At 31.5% G+C, this 24,130-nt stretch overlaps 4 protein-coding genes across 17 annotated transcripts; 3 read left to right on the top strand and 1 right to left on the bottom strand.

Annotated features, from left to right (window-relative positions):
- Positions 1-6,526, bottom strand: LOC134831959 (ATPase family AAA domain-containing protein 3A homolog). Its single transcript, XM_063845816.1, has 5 exons — positions 6,219-6,526; positions 5,991-6,097; positions 4,734-5,926; positions 4,468-4,666; positions 1-310 (listed from the first exon to the last, which is right to left on the bottom strand). The coding sequence occupies exons 1-5, from the start codon at positions 6,412-6,414 to the stop codon at positions 242-244; spliced, it is 1,764 nt and encodes a 587-aa protein (XP_063701886.1). The 5' UTR covers positions 6,415-6,526; the 3' UTR covers positions 1-241.
- LOC134828059 (ionotropic receptor 40a) lies at positions 479-4,461 on the top strand. Its single transcript, XM_063841007.1, has 7 exons — positions 479-498; positions 582-1,056; positions 2,505-3,228; positions 3,290-3,430; positions 3,585-3,673; positions 3,743-3,999; positions 4,065-4,461. The coding sequence occupies exons 1-7, from the start codon at positions 479-481 to the stop codon at positions 4,450-4,452; spliced, it is 2,094 nt and encodes a 697-aa protein (XP_063697077.1). The 3' UTR covers positions 4,453-4,461.
- A 2,426-nt stretch (positions 6,527-8,952) lies between the features above and the next one.
- Positions 8,953-16,523, top strand: LOC134831885 (protein polybromo-1-like). Of its 2 annotated transcripts, none has more exons than XM_063845726.1 (14): positions 8,953-9,358; positions 9,421-9,540; positions 9,604-10,962; positions 11,028-12,734; positions 12,791-12,957; positions 13,027-13,199; positions 14,521-14,696; positions 14,761-14,826; positions 14,890-15,127; positions 15,185-15,438; positions 15,511-15,785; positions 15,858-16,024; positions 16,100-16,178; positions 16,238-16,523. In XM_063845726.1, the coding sequence occupies exons 1-14, from the start codon at positions 9,158-9,160 to the stop codon at positions 16,455-16,457; spliced, it is 5,202 nt and encodes a 1,733-aa protein (XP_063701796.1). In that variant the 5' UTR covers positions 8,953-9,157; the 3' UTR covers positions 16,458-16,523. The 2 variants fall into 2 exon arrangements, with proteins under 2 accessions (XP_063701796.1, XP_063701788.1); XM_063845718.1 differs by having other exon boundaries at positions 16,094-16,178.
- A 2,566-nt stretch (positions 16,524-19,089) lies between these two features.
- LOC134827352 (uncharacterized) lies at positions 19,090-22,629 on the top strand. Of its 13 annotated transcripts, none has more exons than XR_010161783.1 (3): positions 19,090-21,397; positions 21,598-21,759; positions 22,559-22,629. XR_010161783.1 is itself a non-coding variant. In XM_063840012.1 (3 exons), the coding sequence occupies exons 1-2, from the start codon at positions 19,249-19,251 to the stop codon at positions 21,636-21,638; spliced, it is 2,190 nt and encodes a 729-aa protein (XP_063696082.1). In that variant the 5' UTR covers positions 19,090-19,248; the 3' UTR covers position 21,639; positions 22,559-22,629. The 13 variants fall into 13 exon arrangements, 6 of the variants coding, with proteins under 6 accessions (XP_063696082.1, XP_063696073.1, XP_063696060.1 ...); XR_010161782.1 differs by having other exon boundaries at positions 22,512-22,629; XR_010161780.1 differs by having other exon boundaries at positions 22,447-22,629.
- Positions 22,630-24,130: the final 1,501 nt, after the last annotated feature.

Genomic DNA, 24,130 nt, shown 5'->3' with positions numbered 1-24,130 from the left:
AAAATTGCCATGAAATATTCTATTAATTTTTATTTATCTATTTTCTATTAAAGTTTTCCAAATCAATCAACGTCAATCATTAAACTGGAGTGTTTAATCGAATGGGCACGCTATACCAATTTCATTATTGATAACATGTCTTCAAGTATATCTTTAAACGGTTTGTGTGTAGTAATTTTTAATAAGTTGGCAACAAAAAAAAAATCGACAGAAATGCTCTTTTTGCCATTTGAACCCTTTATTATAGTACGAACGTTTTTCCAGAAATGGTCTTGTGGTCTTGCTTTTCCTGTTCTGATAACCAAGCCATCTGAAAAAAAAAACAAGAAATCGTTAGTTATTAAAAGTGTATTATAAAAAAAAATGATTTTAAGAAAAACGATGATATTATTATTTTTTTTGAATATATGGTTAAAATTGTCTTTAGGTTTGAACAATAGGTTTTTAATGCATAATTTAAAATTTGTTTGTGAGAAATATGATAAAGGACTTTTTGCGGTCAGTATAAGTGAAATTATTAAAGCAGTTGAAGATGATTCAGTAATAATTTTTTTGCCTTCTAAAAAAATAAACGATGATAGATTCAACGAACTTTTAAAAATCATACATGATTCTATAACACTCCCAGTATTTATATTTACAAACAAAGAAACATTCTTTTTATTTATTGACTATAGTTTGAGAAAATCAATTAAAACGACTAGCTTAGTCTTTTCTTCATTTGTTATGTCTTTTATAACAGATATACAAGAAAAAAATTTGGCACATCGTTTGAGTTTATTTTTGTTCTTTGTGAGTGAACAAACTTCTGCAATAAACGATTTTACATATTATGAAATGCAAGAAACATCACGTATTGCACTTATTGCTCAAACAAAAAATGGAATATATCGTGTATATTATAATCAGGCAACTTCAAATGGAAATGGGAAGCTTGCGTTAGTAAATTGGTACGATTTCTTAAGTTCAGGATTATATAAGGAACCTTTATTACCTAGTCTTCAAACCGTTTTCAAGAAAATGAAGTGGAAGGTTTTAAATGTACCAGTAATTCATGTAAGATTTTTCTTTAACTGATACTAAATTACATTTTTGAATTATTATGAATTTTTACGAAAGTATAAAATAAATTTTACTGCTGGAAAATAAAATAAGTGAATGATGCTACAAATTTATTTCGAACTTGTTTTTCAAAATGGGGGGGTAATACAAAATGAGAAAGTTTAAAAAATTTTTTAGTTGTTTTTGAAGTGCCTAACTTTAAAATTTGATCTCAGAGTATTTCAAGTTAAAAAATTAAGTCCAAAATAATATTCCTAAATGTTTCCGGTTTCATAGATCTTCTGACTATTAAGGTGGGATGTATCAAGTATCTTAAAGAATAAAAAAAATAATTTTTCTTCATAATTATTTAAATCAACGAAAATTTTGATCATTTTCAAATCGGCCAAAAAGGTGCAAGTTTTCAAATCGCCGCACCCGAATTTTAGGGTCGTTATGCCCCTGATCAGAAAAAAAATTTTTTTTTTTTTAAATTTCTCGGCTATGAAAATAAGGATACTAAATAAGGAGAGGCGTCATCCATTAAAGGCGTCGGCAAAAAAGGGCATTTTTTGACCCACACCCCCCTATAATCGTAAACCGTCGAAATCCAACAACCCCCCCTAATTTACGACATGTTTTTTAACATGACTTCTCCCCCCCTCACTGAAAAGGAAATATTTAGTACCAGTTCAAATTTCAATGAAAGCTCGTGAAAATTTTGAAAAAAAAACTCAAATTAATGAAAATTTATAAAAAAAAGATTACTAAGTCTGAAATACTTCAAAAATTATTTTAAATAATTCAAAACGAAAAATTTTTAAACCGTGCATATGACATATTTTTTAATAATCATAATTCGCCATTTTTTCCAACTTTGAGGCCTGGGCTCTAGATTTTTTTGTTCTAGGTTTTTTTGTTTTGATTCTGATAATTTTTCGACGTTTTCTCGATAGGGTATCACGAAATGGGCCTTTTTTGTGCACCAAAAACAAAATAGTATATGGAACATATACTACAAAATAATTTAAAAATTTCTTGAAAAAATATCTTAAATATGAAAAAGACTAAAAAACGGTCAATTTTTATGTTATCATTTTGCCCCCATTAACTTTTTAACTTTTGAAACGGGACATTGAACAATTTTTTGTTTGTAATTTTTTAACGTTTTTAGACGTTAAACGTAGATTTTCGACATTTATTTAATTTAATCAAGCAAAATCTGCCAAAACCCCAAAAGACCTTAAAAAAATTTTCTTCTACATTTCAATAGAAAACGTCTTTGTTTTTTGTATGATTTTATCGTAAACAGTAATTTTTCAATAAAAATATTTAACAAAATGTCAAAAATATTTAAATTTATAATTTAATTCTTCTCCCTGAATTTTTTCGACAAAATCGAAGGGGGGGGGGGCAAAAAATGGATATACATTATTCGACTAACTGCAAATATATTTTTATAGTCACCTCCCTGGTTATTTGTGCAATACCAAAAGAATGACAGCAAGAATGAAAATACTTTAGAATTTTATCAAAAGGAATCCAGTAATGTAACAAATGATACAAGTTTTCATGTAAAAGGTGGTCGCGATGTTGCTCTTTTAAATGTGATAGCTCAAAAAATGGAATTTAAAATACATTTTATTGATCCTCCGGAAAGAATACAAGGATCTATTAATGGGACTTTACACAACAATGTGTCTTTTAATGGCGGTATTGGAATGATTCAACGTAGAGAGGCAGATATATTTCTAGGAGATATCCCTTTGTCTTGGGAACGTAGACAAGCGGTAGAATTTACGTTTTTTACTCTGGCAGACTCTGGGGCCTTTGTTACACATGCACCCCAAAAACTAAGTGAAGCACTTGTATTAATTCGACCATTTTTGTGGGAAGTATGGCCTGTTCTCGTGATAACAGTTCTTTTATCTGCACCGTCATTGTATTTAATCATTATGATTCCCATTTTTATAAAAAAACAACGTATATTGTATCAAAAACAAATCAAATGTAGCAAACACGCTTACAATCCGAAAAGAAAAACGAGGTCATTCCATTTTTACTACATAAAAGAAATCACAATGAGTAGGACTTGGAATTATAAAATATCTGATAGAAAAACCAGTAATCCTGAAGGATTATTTATGAAAATATCTTGGTTTTTGGTAAAAGTATATCTTAAGCAATGTAATGTGCTCACAGTCAAAATAGAAATATTTGTAACATCTATTTGTAATCTATTTTTCAGCTACAGAATTTAACTTTCAATCAAATCATTCAAGATTTTTGGTTATCACAATATGGTTAGGGGCAACATATGTTCTGGGAGATATGTACTTAGCACAACTGACATCACAACTTGCTCGGCCAGCCAAAGAAAGTCCCATAAGTAAAATATCCAATATTTATGTCTGAAATATGTACATATATCTTTTAGATAACTCAAGTAGATTTGTTTAGAAAACCTAATATAAAAAATTTTCTTGTAGACTAGTTTTTATAATAGTAAAAAAATATATATATTAACATAAGTCTTTTTTAAGATAATCTACTTAAATTAGAGCATTTGATAAGATTTAAAAACTATCAACTATACGTGGAAAGTGGGAGTGCTGCTCAAAATATCATTGAGGTATATTTTCAATTATAATACATATGGACATATTTTGTAACGATTTTTTTTTATCTTTTTGGTAATTAGAATGGTACAGGAATGTTCGCTCGACTCCATTCTCTTATGATGAACCAACCATTTTATTTAGTAAATTCTGTTGAGGACGGTATCGTATCAATTTTAAATTACAGCTCCCGTGCAGTGATGGGAGGACGAGAGACGTTATATTACAACACTAAACTTTTTGGCACTACCAAATTTCATATAAGTGAAAAACTGTACACCAGGTACTCTGCAATTGCCATTCAAAACGGTTGTCTTTTTTTGGACAGTTTAAATCTTAAGTAAGATTTTGGATGTATGTATTTCTTCATGAAAACAAAAAAAAAATCAATATTCAAAATTTTAGTTTAATGTATCTCTTCGAATCAGGCATATTAGAAAGAATGACCAATATTGAATACGAAAAAATGATTAACCAGCAAGGCAAACATGAAGTGCCAGATGATGGAAATACTATTGCATCAAAAAATACGGCAAATTATATAAAGTTACAAACAAAAACTCAAAATGCATTAAAAAGCTTGGAACCTCTTAGCATTCCGATGTTGAAAGGAGCATTTTTCGTTTTACTTTGTGGTCATTTTTTGGCAGCATTAACTTTTTTATTAGAGAAAGGAGAGCATCGTAGTAGATGTATTGAAAGAATTATTCAGAGATTATCTATTAATTTACGAAAGTTTTACCGGGCATTTCGAAAATTTAACATTTACGATATTTTGACTACTTTTTATTAACAGAAACGTTTTTACCTTCTGTTTGTGTTGCGAAACAGCTGCTTCGCATCTATCTAACACCATTTTTTCTGTCAAAACTCCATCTTCGGATGCATAGACAGCTGCTTGCCATGAGACACCCAATTTTGATATTTCACGTCCTGACATTCCCTCACACATTTTGGCCATTTTCGTACAACAAGCTGAGTAATCCCATTGTTCAACTTTGAATCGTCTTTAAATGTTATTAAGAGAAATTAATAAATATCTGAATAAATAAGAAATAAAAGAGCATGATTTACTTTCTTCCTTCTGCAGCCGGTTGAAGTACAAACTTGTCAAAATAAAGTCGCATTAATCTTTCGCGTTCCTCTTGTCCAGGTAATGTAAACTCCACCATTTCATCTAACCGATCATTAATTGCATAATCGAATTGTTCAGGCGTATTACTTGCTAAAACTAACATAAACTTTGGATTTTGTTCACCAGTACGGTACAAAAAAGCGTTGAGTGCAGACCTCATGTCTTCTGAGATCCTTTCCGAAGAGCGTTTACGCAAAAATGCGTCTGCTTCGTCGATGAATAATAACAAACCCTTTCGGCTTGTTTGAGCCCAATCAAAAACTTTGTGAATAGCCGTAACAGCATCACGACCCATAGGGCCAACATCACCACCAGTCATTATAGCATAATCCATGCCTGAATGTTGGGCTAACCGTTTGACAAACATTGTTTTACCAGTACCTGGTGGACCATACATTAAAACGTTGCGGAAATATCCATGATTACGTTTGGTATTTTTCGTAGCAATGGCAACATCTCGTAATCGTTCTTCAAGTTTTGGTTTCAATACAACACCTTGTAAAGCATCCGTTGGTTTTGATGTATATCGTTTGTAAATTTTAATAGGATGTCTTACAGCTTCTAGCAATGAAAAACGAGAAGTCTCATTAACAAGACTTGGTTTACCTATTCTAGCTTCTATGTATCGCGCAGTAACCCCAGTCGCTCCTTTTGCCGAATAAATTCCCAACGCTAAGAGTGATAAACCTCCAGCCGCTGTTACAACCTTTTGCCAGTCTGTTAACATTGCTTGAGCACCAGCTCCAACTACACTGCCGGCTGTTTTGATGCCTTCTAGGAGAGTTATTCTGGACTCTTGTGCTTTGAGCCTTATTTGTTCAAGTGTAATATCCCTATTTTCACGATCAACCTTTGCTTTTGCACGATATTCGGCCTCTAACAGTTTCATTTTGTTTTTTTCTCGGAGCTCCATTTCGTGTTCTAGCGTGGCACGGCGCATTGCCTCCTGTTTCGCAACACTCTCTTCTTGTCTTTTGAGATTTTCGTCTTGGGACCTTTGTTGCTGAATCAGCTGATCCTCATAACGCTTTCGAGCAAGTTGATCTTGATATTGGGCCCGTTGTGCTTGTTGTTTTGTTTCTTCTGCCAATGTTTTTCTTCGCTCTTCGTGATCAATACGTTTTTGTTCCACCTATTTTATAAAAAGTCCAATTAGATTACCCCTCATATTTGAATATAGTGTTTCAACATCTAACCTTTGCTTGTTCCATGGCAGCTTCATATTCCTTAGCTTTGGAAAGAAATTCTGCCTGCCTTGTCTGCTCTTGAAGTTTCGATAATTCCAGTGCTTCTTTAGCATTCTCTATGATAAAAATAAACGAGGGTTTTTTCTTATAAGTTTTTTCATATTTCGTCTCTGGATAATGCTCATCAGGCTATTATGCAATCATTCCACGCGATCCACAATATGACATGTAACTTACTTGATCTCTCCAATTCTTTGGCGGCTGCAGCAGCCCTTTCTAATGCCGATGAATCAAATCTGTAAGCTTCCATTGCTTTTTTTTCAGCTTTTGTCCAGTTTTGGTCTCCTGTGGGTTGTCCATTGGAAGTATTAGTATCTTCTTGTGATGGAGTTGGCAGGTTACTTTGACTTTTATATCCGAACAACCAAGACATTTTTCTCTATTCTTTTCTTATTTAAAGTAAAAACTTTATTTTCTATTTTTTTTTTATAAATAAAAATTTTAAATCTGATGAAATTTCGCCGCAAATCGCATGTACAACTAAACAACGTGTGAATACACACACTTATGAGAAGGATCATATTCGTATACATTTTCTCTGTGGTGGTAAATAATACATTGATGGTCCCTTAAGTGGCGTTTGTGAGAAAAAATCAATATTATTAGAGGTGATTGAATAAAATGCAGGCTTTGTGATTGAAAATTGATTTTTCAATAACGTGAAACTCATTTTGATAGTTTTAAAGGACTTTGTACAGCTTTATTTTTATAAAATCTGCCAAGTTTGTAAAGCACAGATATTTTTTTCTACACATGTCGACATAGATGCTCAAAGTTGAGAGGTTTTTTCACTGTGGGTAGGGTAACGCCATAGCTCGATTGTTAATTTTTGTTTACTATCATCGATTACCTGAAAGTTTTTGCTATTTTTATGCATAAAATATAGTGAAAAGCCTGTTAAAAATTTTTAAAGTTAGTCGGTAGTGATAAAATAATGCTGGTTGTGTAAAAAAATTGAAGAAATCAGCTAACTCACAAAAAACCAACCATGGATTTTGGCGTAACTTACTTTAAGGTTCAACAAGGAGGACAAGATAATCACCATCAAACAATTCAACAAATTCCAATCTACGATGCAAACCGTCTACAAGCATTACAACAATCGAACTTAGTCTTCAATTATCAGCAGGTCCAGCAAGTTGCTCAGGCTCAGGCGCAACACCAAGAGCCACCAAAGCCTGTAATTGCTAGTACAGCTACTGCCGTTGCTCAACCAAAAGCAGCAGCTTCCACTAAATCTTCCCCCAATCGAGCTAAGACAATGTCCGGATTCATCATGTTTCAGTCGAAGCATCGTAATGATATTAAAGCGAAATATCCAAATGCTACATTTGGACAACTAAGTAAAATTATGTCGGAGACATGGAAAACTATGCCACAAAATGAAAAAACAATGTGGCGTGAGGAAGCAATTAAAAGCAATGCAATAAATAGAGAACAAAATCGAAATGCTGCACGTCAATATGGACAAAAAGCTGTATCAAATCGGAAGCCGTCTGGTTTTATCGTTTTTAGTCGAGCCCACCGCAAAAAGATGCATGACAGTAACCCCGGTATTTCGTTTGGGGAAGCTTCAAAAATATTGGGCCAAATGTGGCGTAATATGGATGCAAGCGAGAAACAAAAATGGTCGACTGACGCAAGTCAGTAATGCAAACGGCAGGACCGTGGGAAGTCAGTGCCATTCTCTCATATGACTGAATCCAATATCTGACTAAAAGGTGTTTAAAGTCTGATGATAAAAAAAACGAATCAATAATCTCTACTATAATTACCCAATGGGGCTCCTGATCAAAAAAAAACTCTTGATTAAAATACTATTAATACATAAATACTATGAATAATAAAACAAATAAGAAAAAGTATCGCGACAAACTTATAAAAATTTATTAAAAATCACTAAACAAAACAACAATAACGAAACAAAAATTATGAATATAAACTTTTGTGTAATTTGTAATAGAATGAAAAAAAAATATAGTAAGGCAATGTAGTAGTTCTTGTTTAAATTATTTTATAATTATTTATTCATATGGGATAACTAAATAGCAATTTGGAATTTACGTTTAAAAATATATATGTATATATATATATAAATTTTTCTATCCATTTATACTTACCTACTATATTTAAAAATATGTATATTTTATACCTCTTTTTTGTTCTGATTTTATTTTATGAACTTTAGCTGTATCTTTATTATTGTATACAAAAAGGTAAATTTATAATACAAAAAAGCAAAATAAGAAAATAAATTAATAATAAATAAATAGTGAAAATATAGTAAGCCTATGCTACTTAGTGCTCTAAGACATTTGTTTTTATTTATGTACATAAATTAAATACTTGTTTTTTAATTTTTACATTTAAAAGAAAATTAATTTCAACGCCAACACTTTTAAACGCGTTAAATACATATTTTACAAATTCCAAATAAGATCCACCGTTGGGACTATAAGCAATGGCGGATTCACCGGTAGGCTGATGAGGCTGTAGCCTCCGGCTCCCAGATTTTTTGCAGAACAAAATTCTTTAAAATAGGCCCCGAAATTCTTGAAAAAGGTCTAATAGCCTCATGCCGCATTGCCATTAAGTCCAAGAAAATCCACCAATGACTCTAAGACTAGTCAGTGAAGCCTTGTCATAACTTAGTATGTATTTACGTAACAAAATTATTAAAATTAGAAAATGATTGATTTGCTAAAATCAGAACTTAACACTTCTGTAAAAAAGTGTAAGTTAATTCTAAATACCTAAATTAATAATAAAGTAAAGTTAGTGTTTATTTGTTTACAAGAGGTTTCTGCACAAATTGTATACACTTTTTGGTGTACCTCATATGATTGTCACTGCTTTTTTTTGAATACAATCCCCAACAATAAAATTCTCAACTGTATATTTATTGCAGAAATAAACTCCGGGTTTTGATTTTCGGGGGCATTTATAAGAATTAATGAGCTTCTAAAAGTTCATTTGATAGTTAATTTAGTTTGTGAATCATCAGTGCTCATTTTATTAGCAATATAGTAGTTTTTATTACATAAAAGGAAGTTTTATAGTCCTTTTAAATTTTGTGCTACTTTCTCGGTGTACATACGCGTTCGACAAAGTTTTTGATGATATCTAGTGGAATGATGAATAAAAGAAGGAGGTCCAGCTCCGTTGCAACAATTTCGGATGAGTCAAATGAATTTGCCACTCCAGAACGTGAAATATCACCTGAATTCCATGGAATGGACATTTCAGCCAACACAAGCACTAGTGGATCCATTTTAGCTTCCTCTTCGTCAGCTAGAAAGAGGAAAAAGTTAGATCCGGTAAGTTTTTGACTTTTCAAACGAGAGGTACAGGTCGTATTCAACGGTAAATTATATTTTAGAGTGAATTATGTCAACAATTATATGATTCTATTAGAAATGTAAAAAAAGATGATGGTAATATGCTGTGTGATGCATTTATTCGTGCACCTAAGCGACGCTCTCTTCCAGAATATTATGAGGTAAAAATTGCCATTCTACGACTCGTTTCATCAAGTTCTGTTAAGTTTATTTTTTTTAATTAGGTTGTTTCGGATCCCGTTGATTTATTACGAATTCAACAAAAATTAAAGACCGATACATATCAAAATCTTGATGATATTATGTCCGACTTCGAGCTCATGGTTAAAAACACAAAAGCATTTTTCAATACAAGTACTCAGGAATATCAGGATGCATGTAGTTTATGGGATTTATTGTGTGCCAATAAGATACGACTGGAAAGCGAAATTAGTGACGCATGTAGCATTAATCTAAGTTCTGAATATGTAGATTCAAATAATATAAAGAAAGGGATTGTGGCCACAACAAAGTCTATTGGTCGTCCAAGAAAAACAACGTCAGCCGAAGATGAGGACGACGAAATTGATGAATACGAAGAATTATTTGCGTCAGTTCTAACTGCAATAGACCCTACAATGGACAATCGTCCTTTATACTTGGAATTTCAGCTACTTCCATCAAAAAAATTATATCCTGATTATTACAGCATTATTGAAAAACCTATTGATTTGAAAATAATCGCTACCAAAATACAAAATCAAGATTATGAAACTATTGATGAAATGGAAGAAGATTTATTATTAATGGTGAAAAATGCTTGTTTGTACAATGAGCCTGGATCTCAAATTTATGAAGATGCAAAAGCCTTACGACGCATTTTTACTACTAAAAAAATCGACTTAAAAACAGGACGCGCAATTAAAACACAGTCTAAGCAACGAGGGCAATCTCTGAGTGCATTAACAGCCGCCTTACAGGAAGAGCCTGAAAGTTCCGATGATGAAATGGACGATATAGCTGGCCGTCAAATGGAAGCTTTGATGACACGTATTTTCAACCAACTAAATAATCACCAAAATTCAAAGGATGAACCATTAGGAACCATTTTGTGGCGCCTTCCGCATCCACGATGGGAAAAAGAGTATTATGAAAAAAATCCAAACCCAGTATCAATGTCTCAGATTCAATCTAAAATAAAGAAACGCTTATATCCTACGTATTCTGCCTTAAAAGCTGATTTCGAACGAATGTGTGACAACATTATCAGTAGTATTGCGTCAGATCATCGAATGCATATTGCTGCAGTGCAGTTACAATCTCTGATTCCTCAAAAATTTTCTTGTGTAATTGACACAGCTACAACAAATATGGACGAAAGTGACACATTGGATACAGATACATCATCGATTTTGTCAAGCAGCAACAATGCATACAAAACTGATTCAAAATTGAACTTGAAGCCTCCAACAAAATTGCTTCAAAGTAAAACTAATTCTTCAAGTGTTAATACCACGACAACTCCCAAGAGTAAATTAAATTTTCATAGTGCTTTAGTAAAAAATAAATTGCTTAATTTGCATAAAGTAATGACAGACCATTTAGTAAGTACTTTACATGTATTTGTACATTATTTAAAAATAATTATATTTTTTAAAATCTTTTTTAGCATGAAGGTCGTAAACTTATTCTAAATTTTTTGGAAAAACCATCTGAACTTCTGTATCCCGACTATTATGAAGTTATTGATAGTCCAGTAGATATGTTAACAATAGAGACAAACATTAAGAATGACAAGTATGTTAACATTGATGAAGCTATAGCTGATTATCGCAAAATGTTCAACAACTGTAGAAAATATAATGAAGAAGGCTCTCGAATATATGAAGATGCAAATATTTTAGAAAGGGTTCTTAACGATAAAATTAAAGAGTTTTCTTTGCAAGATATCACACCAACAAAAAAAATAATGACCACCACTAACGGAGGAAACGTAGTACGACGTAAGCTACCTACTTTAGCAAATACTCAAACAGAAGGAAAGTGTCGTAAAATCTACGAGTCAATCCGTGATTATAGAGAATCGGGAAGCAATAGACAATTATCTAGTATTTTTATGAGACTACCATCAAAAGCAGATTATCCGGATTATTATGATATAATAAAAAACCCAATTGATATGGAAAAAATTTTTACTAAAATACGGCAACAGCAGTATAGTGGAGTTGATGATATTACAAATGATTTCTTAATGATGTTTAAAAATGCTTGCACCTATAATGAAAGTGATTCACAAATTTTCAAAGATGCTTGCAAGCTGCAGGAAGTGTGTTTGGAAATCAAAAAAAGCATAAATGCGGATGAAGAATCAGTGCCTGATGTTCAAGGGGTCGTTCAAGATATGTTACAAATGCTATACACTAGTTTAGTGCGACATGAAGATGACGATGGTCGATCATACTCTGAATCACTTGCCGAAGTGCCTGAGTATGATGTTTCAATTGATGGTCGAAAAGTTCGGGGAATCAATTTAGAGATTATAAAAAGGAGACTGGAAAAAGGTTTATACAAGCGGCTTGATATTTTTCAAGAAGATTTATTTGATTGTCTTGAACGAGTTAGAAAATATTCAGCTTCAAATTCACAAGCGTTTGATGATTCTATACAGTTACAGTTGTTCTACATAAAAAAACGTGATGAAATTTGCAAAAAAGGAGAAGCGTTTTATTCTCCAGCGCTCAATTTTACCGTCATGCAACTAACGCAAAAATTAGAAATAGTGAAACAAATGAAAATTGCACAATCATTTCCTACAGAAAATGATGATGATGGAACACCAATTCTTGTAGGGGACAGCATGATAATAAACGATAAACTCTATTCTCCTGGAGACTTTGTTTTATACGCCTCAAACGAAATGAACGTCCCAGGTATAATGTGTCTTGAAAAGTTGTGGATTAACAATGAAAACATTCCTATGATGTCTGGTAATTTGTTTTTGCGTCCAATTGAGACACAACATTCCCCTATTCGTAGATTCATAGACAAGGAAGTCTTTAAAAGTGACAAACATGCTACAATGCCTCTGAATAAGCTGCAGGGAAAATGTTATGTAATGTGCATTAAAGATTATCCAAAGTTGAGGCCAGATGGATTTTTGGAACGTGATTTGTATGTGTGCGAATCGCGTTACAATTCGTTAAAAAATACTTTTAGGAAAATTCGATCGTGGAACCATCTTACTAATAAAATTAAATTGGTTGAGCGAGAGACACCTCTAGAAATAAAGCGTCTGACGATTAAAAAAGTCCAAAGGACTCCAGATGAAGTTAGAGACATAGAAGCGATGCTACCCCTTAAACGAAAATCGATTTCCGTAAGTTTTTTTACGATGCTTAAATGCATTAATATTACATTTTTTTATTTCGAAAGAATATTCCTGTTGTTATACATGGTGTTGAGGAGGGCCGTACCTATTATGATCAATACAACCTCAGTAGTGGACTTGTATTAAAAACAGGAGATTTTGTTTATACAGAGTCGATAGAGGTTCATAATCCGTCTATTGTTCATGTTTGTGCAATTTACGAAGCAAGAGAGTAAGTATCAATTTACATATTAACATGCAATTACATCAATTGTTTTGTTTTTTTTTTATCTTTTTATAGTGGAAACTCGTATATTCGCGGTCCATATCTTAAACTACCAAAAGACTTGCCAAATTTGACTTCTAAAATGGTGTACCCGCAAGAAATTTTTCTATCAACATTTACCGAAACAACCCCGACTTCATCTATTTTGGGAAAATGTTCTGTACTCGAAACAATGGACTACACCACGCGTAAGTGAATTAAACACTTAATTTTATTGATTTTACTACATTAATATGAAAATAGAAAATGAAAAGAAGCGATTTATTTATCTTTTGTACTATATACTATCTGTCATTAACTTTCTGAAAGGTACACGATCAAATATTTGATTGATTGCACTTACTAATACAGGTTCCCATGATTTTCGGGTTTCTGGTATAATGTGTTGATAATAATAGGGCCAGTATTCATTAATGAAGTCTAAAGTTAATTGATTCAACACAGGATCAGGAAATATTCCGGTTGCGAAGACTTTTATATGACCTACAACTGGAGCTATGTTAACATTTTGAACTTTCATATAATATTCTGAATGACGGTTTTCTAAATGTGCAAATATTTGCCACATTATATAAACATCGCTGTATGTAACATTAAAAAATCCTTTTGATTTGACTTTATATTCGTTGAACCGACCTTCTCCTTTGTATTTGCCTTCCATGTAAATTTTCCTTAGGCTTATAGCGAATTCCAACTCAAAATTGATTTCACTAAGATTTGATCTGACTTGCAGCACTTGTGCTTCACTCATTCCAACTACTTTTGCATTACTAATATTTAATGTTGCTATCACTTGATTTTGTTTATATTCAAAATATAGTTGTTCAACTACAAAAGGATCAAACTCTGTAATTCCTAAAGGCTCAAAGCCATCCTTCAAAATCGGAATCATAGTTTGAATGGCATTTTTTATGCATTCATCTCTGTTAGAATCATATCTTGAGCAAATTTTTATTTTATTTGCTGAAAAAAAAAACAAATTGAGTATTGTCTTTACATAGTCGTATTAAAAAGTAAAATTTAAGTAGTAGTCAAAAATGTAGTTTATAAATTAAAATTTATTATTAATGAAAAGACTAACGAAGTTGAATGTCAGGATAATCAGTCCATTTCTGTGTTTTTGTTTCGCTGGATTCTTTTGAGAATGTTTGTGTCAGAGTTGTCTGTATTACCACAAGGAATAAAAGAAAAAAGAATTTAATTTTCCGACGCATTTTAGATAGGAAACCTCTTATAAAGAAACTTGTTTATTAATTATTGAATGCATTTTATTTTGTTTTTCATTTTTTATTCCGTCTAAGCACAACTACACGTGCACAAATTAATAGCCTCTGATAGAATTAAATTCGCATGACATTTTTCTCAACCCCACTATTAAATTGTCTGTATATATAAATAAATATTTATTATTTATACAGATACCTACATATATTTGATTTAAACCTAACTAAATATTATTTACAATGATGAAAAATTTAAAACAAATCAACAATTTGTTTTTTTTTTCAGGGCGACTGACTGAAATATACGAAAAAGATGTGTATATTTGTGAATCAGTTTTCGATGAAATCAAGGGACAAATAAGAAAACTGTCTAAACCAGGAGAACTAAAAAAAATTGTTAACGATCCAGGAGTGACCAAAGATGAAATTTATTTTTTCAAAAAACCAATTACACCTCTTAAGGTACATTCACTTACGTTTGTTATGTGAAATTTAATTGCATGTTTCCGCTTAATTTTAATTGCAGATTTCGTATAGCGAATATAATAATTTAGAGAGCTCAAGGCAATATATCCCTACTGGCGGTGATGACGTGAGTTTATAATTATCTGTATATATATAAATATATGTTTATAAGTAATTAAATTATGTTCAGGACATAAAAGACGATGTTAGTGATTTTTTGGATATCAATGAAGATTCAATGGATATAGAATCCATGTTGCCCGAAGCTGTCGTCAGTTCATCTCCTGCAACCATTAGAACTCCACTTGGATCACCAGCAGCATCTAACCATACAACGGAAAAATCAATATCCCGAAGATCCAAAACTGTTACAGGTTTTATTTTGTTCCAGTCGCAATACAGACGGCAACGACACGAAGAGCATCCAGGTATAGAATATTCTAAAATTTTAATATTGACTTACATATATTGTATATTATATATAGGTTCATCTTTTGGAGAAGTTTCACGAATGTTGGGAGAAGAATGGAAAAATATGGGCCCAGCGAAGCGTGCAATTTGGAAGGAAAAAGCTATTAATGCAAACAAAGAAGCGCGTGCACAGTTCCGAGTGGATAACCCAGAACTTTTTTTAAATGAGACACACAGTACATCAACATCTAGAGGGGATATTAGCTCAAGAGAACAAACTGGCTCACAACTTTTCAATAATAACAGAGAAAATCCGATTGCAAATCAAGTACAACATTTTATTATTCCTATCTATCTTGTATGATATACTTCTTTATATGTTTTTTTTTATTTGCTACAGGTGTTTGATTGTGGTTGGGATGATTGTGATTTCGAATTTGAAGATCCAGGTGATTTGCTTGAGCATTCCTTGGCAACTAAAGATTCTTGTGTACAGCGAAACATAAAACGTGATGAAAATGGCAAACGTCGGTTTGAGTGTATGTGGCGCACTTGTAATAGGATTCGACGAGGCTTAGAACCGTTTCCCGACTGGCCAAGATTACTAAGACACGTAAGAGAAGTACACGTTTATCGACATCCGGGACGTATTGTAGATCCAGAAAATCGGGGAATGTTAGTATTGACTATAAATAATTTTCAATCTTTGGCTTTATTATATTTATTTTTATATATTTTTTCATAAAGGAACTATATTCAACGTAAAAATCCCCTACCCTCAAGATCTCAAAGTCCAATGCATGACAATTCACGATCAGAAACACCCATTAACACAGTTCCTTCACCATCCTGTTCTCCTGCAACAGTATTGCAAATAGAAACAAATATTCCGGCAACATCTACAGCACCTATAGGTATGTGTCCGAACAAAGCAAAAAAAAAAAACACAATATAGGTATATAAAATTCCTTATAAATATTTAGTTACAGCTGAAAAAGTGTCAAATCCATTATTTATCACAGTACCTCCTAGACCTCAAAGAGTATTACATTCAGAGGCGTATATTAAGTATGTATGTTATATATTTTTGAATGCAAGTTAAAATCAATATTTTTACGCTATCTTAGGTACATTGAAAGTCTTCAACCGAAGATCAATCATAAACCACTGTATCAAAAAACACTAAGGGCAACACAAGACAATACTGCTGCGGTAGATATAAGTAAACTTCCAACACAATGGCTTGGGAAACGAGCACAAGAGAAGCCTGATCAAGTAGTTAATGCCCTTTGGAATTTGAGACATTACATGATGAAAGATTTACTTGCATTACACAAGATAAAATGAAGATGATTTGTATTGTATCGAAACATAATTTTTTTTAATTTATTTCATTAAAAATAAATTCTTTTATACTAAATTGTTTTGAAAAATTTTTTAAGCCCTATCCTACTTAGGCAAGTACAATTTCAAAAAATGTTTCACATTATTTTGAACCTTAAAAAGTAACCTTAAAAAGAATAATGATAATGGAAAACAATGATTTTAATGATTTTTCCATCTTTTTCACTATTTTTAAAGAGTTTTAATATTCAATTGTGTGCTTTAAAGACATTTTAAATCTTTTATTTTAACATTTAGACAATTTTGGAAACAAAAAAATTTTTTAAAATTTAAAAAAAAATTTTAACGACTTTATTGAAATTTAAAATTTTTTGGCAAGTTCCAAATTATAATTTTTTTTAATTTTTTTTCTGTGAAAATTAGTCTAACCCTTTGAAAAATTGCAAAATATAACAAAATTTATAGATTTCAACCAATTTTTGATGATTTTTTGTCATTTTTTGTATGTTTTGAATGTTTTCAAAACCATTATCATTATTCCAATATTCCCTCCTTAGATTTTCGGAAAAAGTTAGAAGGGAGGACATGTGAAACATTTTTTGGAAATGTACTTGCTTTAGCTAAAAAAAATATCAGAAATACGTTTGACTTTATAAATTAAAGGACTTCCAAGAAAGTTTAAGGTCAGTGATGTTCAGCTTTTGTGAGGAGTAAAAGACCTTCAAATGCAATCGTTCCAGAGATTTGCAGTTTTAAGTGAAGATTCTAGACCTCGATTTATGTAACTGCAAGAAACTTGAATCTTGGATAAACAATTTAAAAATTGGCTAATATACTTAATACTTCAAAATATGTTCCATACAAAATATTTATGAATAATTCCACATGAGATGAACGATGTTCATGTCATCCGATTTCAATGAAACTTTGGGGGTTGAAAGACCTACAAAAATAAGAACTTTTGCGTTTTTGGATTTTCCGAAAATTAAGGTCTTCCATTTTTTAGCCATAACTTCCCAAAAGAGTATAGTAAATTCAAAAGAGTGGGCTTGTTGGAAAGGTCAGCAAGGGCTACAAATCATAAACATTTTTACAAAAAAAAAAATTGTACGGTTAATAGATATTAGGTATTTACAGTCCTGAACATTTGAACAACAAAAGTTATTACATTATTGATATATAAATACACCCGTTTTTTAGTCGATTACGAAGATCTAAACATTCTAAAATTTTTCATTGTTACCGATAAACTTTCAATTTTGACTAATTTTCAAAATTTCTTCCTTTACTTTACTTTTTTTCACTTTACGATGTCACGTGCACCAAAAATTCTTTTCACTTGTCTTTTATTATTTTTTTTAATAATTTTTACACGCAGCACACTACAGACATTAATTTGTATTTCATTACCTTTTGAAACAACTATTTTCGTATCGCGCACTTTTTGTTTCGTTGCCGCTAAAAATCGAAATAACAATATCGCTAAGGGACACACTGCAGACACAAAAAGTGACTCTCGGTGTTTTGTTCGACAAGAGATTGACACTTCAACAGCACGTAACTTTCGCAATAAACAAGACAAATACAGCAGTTCGAATCCTTTATTCAATGCTCAACAAAAAGTCAAAAAATGAACGTCAACAACAAGTTACTGCTGTTCAAAATCGCCCTCAGACCAAACCACGAACCAAACCTTGTAAAAAACTTAGAACAAACAACGGCTGCAAACCCTCCAAAATAAATTATTTCGAATGTGCCTCAACAAGTCGCGATCAACACCAATCTCCACGAAGAAGCAGGTATTGAATCTGTCTCCGATTTCCTTGCGAGGCTTTCCGAAAAATTTGAATCAACAAAATTGGACTCCCAGTCCTCGTAGGTGAGTCCTAATCATTTTTCGAACTTTTAGGGCGCTCGCTTTTGGTTCGTTTTTTGAAATATCTTTTCATGTTTAAACAAAATGACGTCTCAACAAAATGATATTTGGTCGTTTTCCCGTTTTTAACCCCGGACGCTGCCACAATCCCTAGTAGTGACATCCCCACAAAATGCCACTGCCCCGTCAAGGAATGAAATGTGATGCTGTGTTGTAAATAATTTCATTCTTTGTTAAATTCTGTGCCTTCGTAGAGTTCCTTTAAAAGTTTATAAAATTTTTGTATGTAACTTAAGTATTGTCATTTCATGTAAATTAATTCGATGGAATTTTTTTTTTCTTCACCTAAATTTTTTTAGCATTTCTTCAGCATGTTTCAGTTTTTTTTCAGTATGAAAACAACGTGTAATTGTAGGTTTAATCACAGACAAATTATATTGAAAATTAAATTTTATATATTTATAAATAACTGACAATTTATACAAATTTTCACCGTTATTTTTGCATGAATTAGCAAGAGGGCAAAACCTTAGCAGATATAACATACAAATATCCGAGTTTTCATTGTTTTTCGCTGAAATTCTGGTAGTTCTTGCAGGCAATCGATGAAAATTCCAAAATTACATGACGCAAGAACAGCGAGAACACAAAAATGTAATAAAAGTGTTGATAAATAAAAAAAAGTTTCGTCACTGAACCCGAAAAAAAATCGCGAATAAGCAAAAGGGCAATTCACATATTCACCATTGGTCGTTTGGCTTCGAATCGATTGTGTTTATAGCTTTTTTGAGTTTTCTCGTCATAATTTAAGAAAATTCTTTGAAAAAGTGTGTTTTAATTGTGCACGTAGCAGTAATGCAACGATAAAACAAAAAAATTGAGGGAAAAAAATAAGAAAACTGTGTTTAGGAAGCAAAAATGGATTTTAGCAACATACAATACTTCAAAGTGGAGCCAAAGGTAGAAAGTGAAATACAAATATACGATGTAAACCAAGTTGCAGAAGGCGGCAACATTTCATTTAATTATCAGCCGATTAACCATGAAGCACCTAAGCCAGCGCAAAAAGCTACTAGTTCGAGTAAATCTTCTCCAAACCGATCCAAATCTATGTCCGGATTCATTTTGTACCAGGCAAAGACAAGAAATGAATTTAAAACTAAATATCCTGAAGCCAACTTTGGCCAATTATCTAAATTACTAAGCGAAGCCTGGAAAACTATGTCTGATGCTGAAAAAGCAATGTGGCGTGAGGAAGCTATTAAAGCAAATCAAATTCAAAGGGAACAAAATGTTCAAGCGAACAAACGTTTTGGAAAAGTTGCAAGAAAACCATTATCATCTGGTTTTCTTGTATTCGCAAAGGCACATCGCAAAAAGATGCACGACAGCAATCCGGGTATCTCATTTGGCGAAGCCTCTAAGATTCTAGGTCAAATGTGGCGAAATATGGAAGCATCAGAGAAACAAAAGTGGACGGATGAAGCAAATGCTGCACATGAAGCACAAGAAAGTACATTTGGATATGAGCAAGCTCCAGCAACACACTCAAAAGGTGCTGTGAAGAGTAAACGAGCTGGATATGTTACAGGATTTATTTTGTTTCAAGCGGAAAATAGGAAACTTTTCCATGACTCCAATCCAAATTGCAGCTTTGGAGAAATGTCCCATAAACTCAGTGATGCTTGGAAAAATTTGAAAGACGACGAAAAGGCCAGTTGGAAAGTCAAAGCATTGGAGGCAAATAAAAAAGCGAAAGAAAGAAATCAAGCAGAAGCACGTAGCTCAGCTGCGCCTCGTGTAAACACAACAAAAACCGTACAGCGAGCAACTGTAGTGGATAATAGCTCCGTTGTTGTAGGGACAGGAACTGTTTTCGATTGTCAGTGGAATGCTTGCAACTTGCAATTTCGAAATAAACAAGATTTCCTTCAACACACTGTTGAATATTGTGTATATCAAGGACCACGGCCTACTTACAAGGTCAATAGAGTAGATCGTTACAGTTGTTTGTGGCGTGGATGCAAAAACTCAATGGGTTTTGGGAAATTCGAGGAAGTTGTAGCTCATGTCCGCTTAAACCACGTCATACAAAATCAGGGACGTGGTAATAATACACAAAGTCCAGTAGCTTCTATCCAAGTTGGAGCCATAAATTCTAACACTCCAGTCCAATTGACTTTCAGCGGGAATCAAGTACCAAGCACATCTCAAGTACAACTTAATCAACAACAGGTGTCATTCAATAATCAACAATGGACATATACAGCCCAACCGACGTATACCATAGTTCAGCCATCGACGTCATCATCACTTGAAAATACTTCGTACACAGTGCTGCAACCATCGTATCAACCAGCGCAATATACAGTCGTACAACCTGCAACTCAATTTGTAGTTCAGCCACTTGTACAATCAAATCATTCTACTATTCAAGCACAACCGGCTCATCAAAGTGGTACAATTCAACAAACGCAAGCTGGTTCAAAAAACATAAATGAGAAGTCCGGTAAACGTAAAGGGAACCATCATGGAAATGTTACTGGTTTTATTTTATTCCAAGCCGCCAAACGTAAAGAACTGTCTGAAAAAGCATTTGAAGGTGACAGCGGTCCTAAGAATTTCGGTAAAATTTCAAAAATGATGGGAGAAATGTGGGAGAAACTAACAGACCAGGATCGTGCCATGTGGAAAGCCAAGGCACAAGAAGCAAATCGGGTGAAGAAGCAACAACGGGCACAGGATGAAAGCAATGCAGCTGCTGCCGCTGCTGGAACTGTTGTTATATCAACCACAAAAGCGCCAACAATTGCAAAACAAGAAGTTTATGATTGCATGTATGACCAATGTAACTATCGCTTCAGTCAGATGACAGATCTACTTGAGCACATTCGTAATGTATGTGTCCGTGATGATCCTAAAATTATATATGTTCATAATCAGACAAAATGGTATAAATGTATTTGGCGCGGTTGTCCTGATCCAACTGTTTATCAGGAATTTTCGCGTCTTGTTGACCATATTCAGCAGGCCCACGTACTTCGAAGTGGACAGGTGCACGACAAAAGTGAGTATTTATAAAATGTGAGTTTTTTTCTCGCTCTTAAAAATAAAATTCAATACAATCATTATTCGATTAGATTTTTTTTTGTCTATCGTTCAAAAATATCTGTGTTTACCTAATGAAGCAGATTCATGAGTTCTCATTATTGACCCTACCAATCTAGTTTGTACCTAGTTCAACTAAATTTGTTTCTTTCTTTTCAGAAATTGTACCCCGACAAATAATTATAAACCAACAACATTAAGGTTCATGCATATATTTTCCTTGCTCCAATCTCTAAAAACAAACATAAGTTATTGAAGAATTAAGCTTTGGAGATCTATACAATTAAAATATGACCCACGTTTTCTGCCACATTTATTTAGGTATCAAAAAGTTAGATAAATATTAATTAAAAATGAAGAGCTTGCAATCAAATGCCCCACCCGTCTGTTAATAAAGATGAAACTCATTATTCTTGTTTAGTACGTTGAAAGAATTGGCATTGAACATGATTGCAAACAATAAACACAGTAAATTTAACACAGATCGCCTTTAAAGATGAAAAATCGTTACAAATTTATTTACTTATATAAATAAATAAAAATAGAACATTTCATAAATATATAATAGGACCCAAAAATATTTTTAATACAATATAAATTTATTTAAAAACAATTATTATATTATATATATATTATATTATATTATATACATATATATTATATTATATTGTATATATATATATTATATATTGTGAAAAACAAACGAAAATGTTTTATAGTTTTGTAAATACTTATTTACTAATCGTATTTTATTATATTATATTGAAGAAACTTAAAGAATAAAAAAATTAATTTTGTAGTTTAAAAACCAAAATAAGAATTGAAATTTTAAGCAGCACAACTATTATTATGATATTGTTTTAATCTGATAGTCACTCTTTGAAACTTAGTGTTTAAATCAAAAGAAAATAGATACAAATGCATAAATAATAATATAAAGCAAATATAAATTTTTTGAACATAATTATTAACAATCTAACAATTAAGCTACATCATAATTGCTTATAGAGTATTATGAATGTTAAACTAATGAAAATATTACAAGTATAAGCGAAATATTATATTATGATTAGAGCGGCAAAACGTATGTGGTCATGTAACACTGTAAAAAAAATTGTAGGAGTTAAGCAGCAAAAAAGTGTATTTTCAAGAATGTAAAACATCAATTGTATCAATAATTGATAATAATTGGTAAGTTACTTTTTTTTTAAGATAAATCAAACATACTTTTGATGATTCAATCTTTTCTAGAAAACAACAATCAATATCAACGCTAAAACTCATCTTTGAATTTTTATACATACCTTATTCTTAACAAAAAGAATAAAAGGTGAGAATACTTTATGAAAATTAGGATTTTATGTTTAACTAACTTTTAATAAACAGGTGGAAAGATTTCATCAATAAGATTACAAAGAAATACATAAAGCACTCAAATTAAATATCATATAAAAAAATATATAAAAAAAATAGAAAAATCAATAAATAGTGTTTTAAACAAGTTTAAAAGATATTGTCTTGCATTTAATACATACTTAAAATAAAATAAAATGGGCTTGGAAAAGATGGACATGAAAAAAAAACAAATTGTTCTGAAAACTAAAAAATATATTGATGCTTGCGAATATATTTAATAAATATTTTAAACCATTTACAAACTAAATTACGTTCGTCATTATTATTTGGTTGTTTAGTAAATGGAATATAGGTAGTTCCATAATAATATTATTGTATTGATTATGAAAATTTATTAATATAAAAAAACTAAGATTAAACGCTATTTTATCATTGATATATAATTAATAATCATGTTTAATTAAGGGTAAAAATAAAATAAAGAGCTATGAAAATAATATTTTACATGGTTAAACAAACTAATTTGTGGAGAAGTGTTGTAACGAAAAAAACATTTTAGGTATTAAATTAAGTAAATGTAGATCTGTATTTAAGGAATAAGGAATATATCTTCTTGATTATTATAAATATAAAATAATTGATTCAAATAAAGAAACAAATTAAATCAATTGGTTTTTATATTCAAATTGATCTTCTTGCAATTTTTCCATTCATACATACCTAACGACTCCCAAATATAACTCTTCATATATTGTTTTTTAATTCAATTAAAAAAATAAACAGGTAGGTATTATTAATGAAGACAATTAATAAAACTATATAAAGATTGAACAGTTGTCTAAAGTGTTTTTGATTTCATAGACATCAGAAACATTAGGAAGGAAAGATAAAGTATCAAGCAGTACAAAGTAGTACTATTATCAATAGAATTACTTAAAATGTTGCCAAAATATGCATTAAATTTGATAATTAAAAGAAACAGTACTTTTTATTGAAAAAAAAACTTAACATTTATAACTGAAAGCTTAAAAATGTTTTTTTTTTTAAATTATCAAAATAACTAAATAGAAAGGAGTTTATGATGATCGTAATACCTTAATGCAGTGTGTATTCTTCGTGAATCAAGTGTGTATGATATCATGGAAAGGTTTAAGTTTTCTATTTATTAAAATTCAAAGAAATTCTTATGGTTATTTGATATTATATGTTTTTATTTATTTTCATACTTTTTTAATTTAATAAAAAGTACATCGTTTTTTAAATTTTAAATTTGTAATTAGTTATGTAATAATTATGTTTATACTTCATGCAGGGTATTTTCAATAATTTATTTCTT

Source organism: Culicoides brevitarsis, chromosome 1 (assembly GCF_036172545.1).
Source record: "Culicoides brevitarsis isolate CSIRO-B50_1 chromosome 1, AGI_CSIRO_Cbre_v1, whole genome shotgun sequence".
NCBI classification, from domain to species: Eukaryota; Metazoa; Arthropoda; class Insecta; order Diptera; family Ceratopogonidae; genus Culicoides; species Culicoides brevitarsis.
This window is presented reverse-complemented; position numbering and strand designations above follow the sequence as displayed.

Excerpts from the sequence above, each read along its gene's own strand:
- LOC134828059 (XM_063841007.1), top strand. The coding sequence starts at position 479 with ATGATAAAGGACTTTTTGCG. Across the intron at positions 1,057-2,504 it reads TAAATGTACCAGTAATTCAT|TCACCTCCCTGGTTATTTGT; the intron begins GTAAGATTTTTC and ends ATATTTTTATAG. Across the intron at positions 3,674-3,742 it reads CTGCTCAAAATATCATTGAG|AATGGTACAGGAATGTTCGC; the intron begins GTATATTTTCAA and ends TTTGGTAATTAG.
- LOC134831959 (XM_063845816.1), bottom strand. The coding sequence starts at position 6,414 with ATGTCTTGGTTGTTCGGATATAAAAGTCAAAGTAACCTGCCAACTCCA. Across the intron at positions 4,667-4,733 it reads CCGGCTGCAGAAGGAAGAAA|ACGATTCAAAGTTGAACAAT; the intron begins GTAAATCATGCT and ends TAACATTTAAAG. Across the intron at positions 311-4,467 it reads TTTCGCAACACAAACAGAAG|ATGGCTTGGTTATCAGAACA; the intron begins GTAAAAACGTTT and ends TTTTTTTTTCAG.
- LOC134831885 (XM_063845718.1), top strand. The coding sequence starts at position 9,158 with ATGATATCTAGTGGAATGATGAATAAAAGAAGGAGGTCCAGCTCCGTT. Across the intron at positions 14,697-14,760 it reads AACCAATTACACCTCTTAAG|ATTTCGTATAGCGAATATAA; the intron begins GTACATTCACTT and ends TTTTAATTGCAG. Across the intron at positions 15,439-15,510 it reads AAAATCCGATTGCAAATCAA|GTGTTTGATTGTGGTTGGGA; the intron begins GTACAACATTTT and ends TATTTGCTACAG.
- LOC134827352 (XM_063840012.1), top strand. The coding sequence starts at position 19,249 with ATGGATTTTAGCAACATACAATACTTCAAAGTGGAGCCAAAGGTAGAA. Across the intron at positions 21,398-21,597 it reads TGGACAGGTGCACGACAAAA|AAATTGTACCCCGACAAATA; the intron begins GTGAGTATTTAT and ends CTTTCTTTTCAG.